The sequence below is a fragment of the Cynocephalus volans genome, chromosome 9 (genome assembly GCF_027409185.1).
Source record: "Cynocephalus volans isolate mCynVol1 chromosome 9, mCynVol1.pri, whole genome shotgun sequence".
In the NCBI taxonomy this organism is placed as follows: Eukaryota; Metazoa; Chordata; class Mammalia; order Dermoptera; family Cynocephalidae; genus Cynocephalus; species Cynocephalus volans.
Genome location: NC_084468.1, coordinates 350,219 through 357,910, shown reverse-complemented (window position 1 = coordinate 357,910; position 7,692 = coordinate 350,219). Strand labels below are relative to the sequence as shown.

The window sequence follows — 7,692 nt, the reverse complement described above, 5'->3', positions numbered from 1 at the left end:
CGCAGCACAGGTGCACGCAGCACAGGTGCACGCAGCACAGGTGCACGCAGCACGCGCGCGCGTGAGCCCTTCTCAGCGACCCAGACTCCGTCGCCCTACCCCCCCCCCCGGGCCTCCCGTCCCCCTCGCCCCGCACCCTCAGCGCGCTTCTCCGGGTTTCCCGGCCGCCGGGACCCTGCTGAGAGCTAAGCGCAGACACCGGGGCACCGGGAGGAAGGAGGTGCTGGGGGTGGGGCCCGGGGGTCCGGGAGGGAGCGCCCGGGGGTGGGGCGGGGCCGGGCGGGGGTGGCGTTCCCAAGGCGGCCGGCGCTGGATCGGGGACCCACCGGGAGGAAGGCGGGGAGACGCGCCGCGCCGAGGGGGCCCCTCTCCTGGGGAGGCGGCGCCAGGGCGGGGGTGGCCGAGCGTCCTGGGAGGGGCGCCGCGGGCTGGGCAGGGGGCGCGCGCCCTGCGGTCCCCGGCGCGGGGTCGCGGCGGCGGCGGCGGGAGGCGGAGGATGCGGGCTCCGGCGGCGGCGCGGGCCCGGCAGGACGCGGGAGGATGAGGAGGAGGCCGCGGGTCCGGCCGCGCGGCGCCGGGAGGAGGCGCAGGCGGCGGGGGCGGCGGCGGGCGGCGGCGGGCGCGCGGGGCGCGGGCCGGCTCGGGCGCGGAGGATGAAGTGGAGCGTCCGCGGGGCCTGCGCCGCGCTCTGCTCCTGCCTCCTGCTCGCCTGCGCGCTCAGCGCCGCCGCCGTCGGCCTCAAGTGCTTCTCGCTGGGCGCGGAGCTGCGCGGGGAGCCGTTCCGCCTGGGGGCCGCGGCCGGCGCCTTCTACTCGGGGCTGCTGCTGGCCGCCGGCCTCTCGCTGCTCGGCGCCGCCCTGCTGTGCTGCGGGCCGCGGGCCGCTCGGCTCGCGGGCCCGGGCGCGGGGGCTCCGGAGGCCGCTGCGGGCGAGCCGGGCGCCGCGGCCGGGCCCCCGGGGCCGGCGCGCAGCCAGAACCTGCTGCTGCTCGGCGTCCTGGTCTTCATGCTCGGGGTGCTGAGCGCCTTCGCGGGCGCGGTCATCGACGGCGACACCGTGGCCCTGGTGGAGCGCAAGTACTCGCACTTCTGCCTGCCCCCGCGCGCCCCGGACGGCGCCTCGGCCGCGGGCTGCCGCCGGCTCAAGGACTACCAGCGCGGCCTGGTGCTGTCCACCGTCTTCAACGCGCTCGAGTGCCTGCTGGGCCTGCTCAGCCTCCTGCTGGTCAAGAGCTACCGCTCGTCGCAGGCCCGGCGCGGCCGGCGCGCCCGGCGGAGGGGAGGCCGGGCCCCGGCGCGGCCCCGCGGCGGCCCCGGGCTCCGGGCGCGGCGGGGCCGGCGGGGCCGGCGCGGGCGAAGGCTGCAGCCGCGGCCGAGCGAGGCCCCCATCCTGTCCCCGGAGGAGGCCGACCTCGCGGGCCCGGGGGACTGCGCGGGGCTCGCGGCGCTCCAGGCCGTCTCCTACATCAACGTGGGCGGCTTCGGCGCGCTGGACGAGGCGGGCGCCGAGGTGCGCTGCGGCGGGCACCCGTCGGTGGAGCTGCCGGGCTACGCGCCCTCGGACCCCGACCTCGACGCCTCCTACCCCTACTGCTGCCGGCCGCCCTGGGAGCCGAGCCGGGGCCGCTGAGCCCCGGGCCCGAGTGGCCGCAGGACGGGTCCCCGCTGCCACCGAGTCTGCGTCCGGGAGGTTTCTGTCCCGCGTCGTTCGTGCCCGGGCTCCGCTTCAAGTTCACGGCCAGTGTTTGGGGCCGGCCGCCCCCTCCGCACCTCGCCCGGGCGAGCCCCATCGCTGGGGCCGCGCTCGCGACGGTCCGGTCCGAGGCGGGCGACCGCACGCGAAGGACAGAAACACAAAGCGGCTGGCACTTCGGGAATGACAGACTCGGGGACACAGCCAGCTGCGACACTTGGCCCGCGGATGTGCCTGCTTTTGTTGGTACCTTTTTACTGTAAAGCTCTCCATAAACAGTGAAAGTGTTTGGTAAATTTATTGCAATTTAAAGTCGGTGAGTTCTTTTGCTAAGTTAATGGCTGTGTTATCGGAGAATATTCATCACGTTGGAATTAGAGGACGTCCACACACAGCCACTTGGGGGCAAGTGGTCGAACGTGGCCAGACGAATGCCAAGCGCGCACAGTTGTGCCCCGCCAGCTAGTCCGCCCGGCCCAGCCTCTTCTGAAGCTGACTGTGTGTGTGTAGAGACACTGACGCCAGGTCCCCTACCTTTCTTTCTTTTGAAACTGGCTGCGTGGTTTCTACTGCAAAGCAGAGCTTATTTTTGGTTATACATATGAACAGTCTAATCCTATTTTGGAAAATCACAGTCATAGTTTTTCTGGCAAAGATCATTTTCCTGTTGATTAATTCATTAATCTGGTAATTTTGAATATTATAGCACTTCACTTAAAATATACCCTTAAATAGCCTTAACTGATGTGAGGATCATAATTGTAAACCATCAGGATGTGTGTGCATGTTTACACACAGTGTGACACGAGTTCCCTACAATGGTGCAGTGTGTTTCCATCTGCCTGGTGGGCCGGCTGGGAGCCGGGCAGGCTCCGAGTCTTGGGAAAATGTGATCTGATTCCCATGTGCCTGGAATCGTGGTGCCGGGCATGTAGCTGGTGACTCTGGACAGCGGGGGCCCCACCTGGCTGAAAGGTGTGTACCTCCTGTAGATGGATGTGGGGACGCGGTCAGAGCTCTGCCAGGGTGAGCGCAAGTACTTGAGGTGAGAGAAGCTATAGAAATCGTGTGCAATGCCTGTATAGTGTAGAGGAGTTCGCTTCTCACTGTGAAAAAGTACCCAAATTGAGGGATGGGAGCGTAGTTTCCAGGTGCAGGCTCTGGGGTGAGACTTATCCTCAGTCCCCAGGTGTCCAGACCAAAGCCAGAGCTTCCCTGCACCCCAGAGACCTGGCCAGGCTGCCCTAGAGCAGCAGAGGCCAGTGGAGGGGAAGTGAGACCTGTCACCAGCCAGTGGGCTGATCTGTGGAGGTGCGAACCCGTCCCTGCTGGTGGCTCGGACAATCACTATGAAACTCGGGAGTCTCATCAGAGCAATGGGCCATTGTCCTCTCCCTGCTGTGTGGGTGCCGCCCAAAGAAAAAGAATCAGCATGGCCAATGTGCTAGGTTCTCATCCACGGGCCTCCTCAGACACTGGTCCATATTGGGCCTTCGCTCTCCCCAGGCGGTGAGGTCCTTATGGCCCCACCCCTCCTGCCCCAGGACAGCCAGCCTGCTGACCACCAACCTGAGCGGAAATGTGGTAAGAGGCAGCACAAAGTGACTGTTAAAACACTTTCCTTGTCCACCTAGATCCAACCGTGTGGCATTGCCAGGGGCTTCCTGCTCCCTGGGCAGAGACCTCAGTGGCGGCTGCAAGACTGACCTCCCAGAGCCGCACAGCAGGGGCGGCCTGGCCGGTCTGAACGGGGTGAACACGGGCAGCAGAGTTGCAAGCATTCCAACCTCCCGTGTGCTTTTTGTTCTCTGAGGTGTTTAGTCTTACACATTTTGTACAGCTTAAAAGTGTAGATGCCTTATGAGTCTTTCAAATTTGTGATCAAAATCAGTGACCTCTCTAAACTTCCAGGCTTTTCTTGGACTAGATCAGAAGGCAGAACTGGGTGGGGGTGGGTCATCTGTGTGAGGCAGGGAGAATCTGGAGGTGCCCCAGGCAGCTGCTGTGCCCCCAGCCCCAGTCGGGGTGAACAAGCCTCTTCTAAGCCCAACAAACTGGAGAATTTGTTTGAAAGTCCAGTGTTCCTTACTCCACGCACACTGTCACCTCTGCTTTTGTAGAGGTCGATATAATGATGTGGGACACCAGGGTTTAAATTTTTAGGTTTACTAGAGGAAATAGAATCCCACGTATCCCTAAACTCAGATTGTTCCAAAGACCAGTTCTCAGGGAAACGAGTGGAGGGTCCTGAAGGTGCCAGCCTCCCTCCCTGGGGGAGTGACGGGGACTGACTGCCTATATACCACTACAGTTCCAAACTTCATGTCATCCAACCCATGGCAGCAATTTTTTGTCATGCTCATTCTACTTTTTTGAAACTTTAAGCTTGTTCAGAACTCATTCTTTGTGCTATTTGGAAAATAATGCCAGTCCCTGGGCCTTTCTAAAGCTGGGCCTCACCCTGCTTCCCTGCCACGAGTTTATTCAATGCTGAGGCAAAACTGAGCTGCACCCATTTCCCATTTTTACACGGGTTCGCTATCATTTTAAACAGGAAGGTGTGACTTGGCTCAGCAGTACGAGCTCGCTGCTCACATGGCTGGGTGTTTGCTTTTGAGGGAATGATGTGATAAGGATAACGTGTGATGCTGTGTACAGAATTGGGCGGTGTAGTCGCCAAACAAGCCACGTCCCCTTAGCGTTGATAAGCGGGTGCTCCAGGGCCCCAGAGGTCTGGGTGTTCACATCTTTCCTTAGCCAGAGGGAGTGCTCTGTCCTTGGCAACAAGAATCTGAACCACACAACTGAGCTTTTGACTGAAAAGTCAATTAAACAATTGTTTAACTTTTAAAAATCAGTCAGATGGTTATTTGCTGTGAAGATCAAATTGCTGGTGACTGAAGTTTTTACTCCTGGCTGGTGTTCTGATGCAATGCAGGAGGAAGCCTTGAGTGTGTGCGCACACATGCACAAATGTGCACATGAACATGCACATGTGTGCACACAGGTACACACGTGCACAACCTACATACCTGCACACACATGCACATACACTCGTGTGCATGTACTACACACCTGCATACATATGCACATGTGCACACACACGGCCTCCAGCAGCCCTGCCTGGGGTACTCAGGATCCAGGTGGAACCCATCGGGGCATCATGGCCTAGCTATGTAGCTGGGCTGCCCTGACCTGGCCATCCCTTTGCTGCAGCATTGTGGGACAAGCACGCAGGACGCATGCCCCCAGGAGGGCAGCTTGTTAGCACTGAGCTGCATGTAGGCCCTGAGCGCCGTGTCACACCTGGGTGGGGCAGGCTGGTGGGGCTGCCTGTCTGCAAGTCGGCAAGCTCAGGGAGCCATGTGGGAGGTGTTCAGGGGTCCGAGAGAGTGGTGGGTTCCAGGTTGAGTTCCCGGGCTCCGAGGCAGGTCTGCGTGGCTCAATCTTGCCATGGCTGGACTCTGGCATGGACCTGCTGGGCACCCTCCTGTGTCTCCCATGGCCCGGCTCCTCTGCTGAGTGGTGGCAGCCAGCTTCCCACCATCAAAGTCATTATCACCCCAAAGTATTTTTTTTCTCGTTAAGATATGAGAGAAAATTAATACATGACAGAGACCTTAGAACATGAATTCTGGCCTATAAACTGGTTGTCTCTATACCTGCGTGCCTGTCTTTTTATATGGGACAGGCAGCAGCTAAGGTCAGCGTTTGATTTCCTGATGATCCAGTCCCTTTGCTTAACTTGCTGCCTTTCAGTACTGCACCTGACGGAAAACACTAGCAAAGTGGAAAAAGAAAATAAATTTAGGAAAATAGTATACAGATATCGTTATATCGCCAAATTTGAACTCTCCTAAGGACTTCGTGGGGTGGCAGGGGAAAGCCTGGTGGTCCCCATGACAGAGCTGTGTCTACAGTTTTCTTAAACTCTCCGTGTATAGGAGGGAATCGACTCACACATGTGGGCTTCACCTAGAGAAGCCCCAATCCTTATAATCTCTATTTTTGCCTTTTATCTGCCATTGATACTCAACGGAATGTCACTTTCGGGTCAATAAAATCTGTTTTAAAATACACGGTACTCCACAAAACAATCCTTTGCTCCCCATCTGGGTGGCCACCGTCCTGTTTCTGGCACACTGTGTGGCAGGAGTGGCCGGATCGGCCAGGGGCTGAGGGCAGGGCGGCTGCTCGTGGTGAGTGGAGGCTGCGCTGGGTGCTTCGCTCTCCCTGGGCTCGACAGTGGCGCCCAGGCTGTCGTTTCCATGGTGCCTGGAGGGGCCACCCACCTCCTCTGGCCTCTTCCCGGCGCCAGGGCCCCGGATTTGGCCCTTGTGCCCCCTGCACGGCCCTACCAGGGAACACTCTTCCCTTTTCCTCTATTTCTAGGTTGTCAGCCTGATCTCTTCATCTCCTCTCCTGATGCAACATTTTCCTAAAATACAGGCTCATGTTATCCTACTCAGAAATGTTCAAGAGCTGCTGTTTTTATGAAGAAAGAAAAACTAAAACCACATGGGCCCCTGGGCTGATCCTTCAGCCCTCACTGTGGAGGAGCCAGCAAGGGGCTCCCATCTGGGGGGCTGTGGAAGAGGGGACCCCAACAGCAGGGCGTGGGTGCAGCATTGGGGGAGCTGAGGGATGAAGCCAGACAGGTGGACCAGGATGGAGGTGTCACTGAGGGTGAGGCCAAGACCACATGGCATTTTCAGGTGATTGTTCTGTCTTTCTCTGTGAGAGGCATGGGTTGGAGGCAGAGAGACTGATTGGGAGGTGAAGGCAGCTATGCAGGGAGAAGGGACGCCGCGGTCTCAGGGCAGGCGGGGCCTGTGGGGATGACTGAGCAACAATTCTAGTAGCAGCAGCAGCGGACGGACCCACCACTCTGGGTGCTTCACCATGTACCCCGTCTACCCTCACAAGGGCTCCAGAGGCAGACCTGGCTACTGCCCCCTTTGTAGATGAGAAGATAGAGTAGTTAAGGGACCAGCCCTGCTGGGCACCAGGCACAGACAACCGCAGCAGAAGCGGGACCACGATGCCCCAGCAATGTCTCCACCTGGTTGTGCATTTTTGTAAACTTTGCAACAGTAGGACACTTTTGACTCTGCTTCTTAGAGGATCCTCCAGGCCCATCCTCCCTGGCTCCCCACCCCCTGGAATCACACAGAGGACCGGCCCCCCACATCTCACCCTAGCTCCCAGACTCTGCAGTGCAGCCCCTAAGCCCTCCCAGGCTGTTCCCTTGGCTCAGAGCCCCCTCCCCTCCCTTGTTGTCAGGCACACCAACATTGTACTCACAGTAGGGCCTGCGAGTACCTCCCGCAGAGACTTGTGGTCCCCGTATCCATGTGTTCATCTGCACCTCAGCCTGTGGCGATTGTAGCTGTCACTCTTTGACAGGGAGAACTGGCTGATACCCTTGCCTGGCACCAGAGCAGCCCCCGAACCTCTGAGAACAGGACTGAACCCCCCCTTACCTTTGTAGCAATAGCACCAACCACGCAGAGGCTAGGATGCCTGTGAAAAGAACTAGCGCTTAGGATGCAGGTGCTGGGACGTATGTGGTAGGTGCAGGTGTGGCTGTAGGTGGTGGGTGCAGCTGTGGCTGTAGGTGGTGGGTGCAGGTGGTCCAGCACAGGAGATACACATCTGTCCCCACCACTGTGAGAATGGCTGATAGGATGGCGGGTGTGGGAGGCCCCAGGGAGGGCAGGGCTCCCTGCAGGGAGGAGCAGCACACACATCTGGAGGGTTCTAGAGCCCGTGAAAGCTTGAAGGGAGAGAGGATCCCTGGAGAAAGGCAGAGAGAGCCTCTGAGGGGCTTTGGAGCCTTCAAAGGTCACTGCAGCCACAGGGAGGAGAGGGAGATAGACTCCCAGAGACACGTAGGAGCAAAACCACTGCTGCTGACTAGGCAAGGAGGAGGAGGGAAAAGGAGCGAGGACATGCTGGGCATCCTGGCAACACGACGGGCTGGAAGCAAGGATCCAGACTG

At 59.7% G+C, this 7,692-nt stretch overlaps 1 protein-coding gene across 1 annotated transcript; it reads left to right on the top strand.

The window, feature by feature from the left end:
* Positions 1–653: 653 nt before the first annotated feature.
* Positions 654–3,503, top strand: TMEM271 (transmembrane protein 271). Its single transcript, XM_063108486.1, has 5 exons — positions 654–1,614; positions 1,689–1,921; positions 2,684–2,736; positions 3,198–3,200; positions 3,326–3,503. Exons 1-5 carry the CDS (start codon positions 654–656, stop codon positions 3,501–3,503), a joined length of 1,428 nt encoding a protein of 475 aa, XP_062964556.1.
* The last annotated feature ends 4,189 nt before the right edge of the window (positions 3,504–7,692 follow it).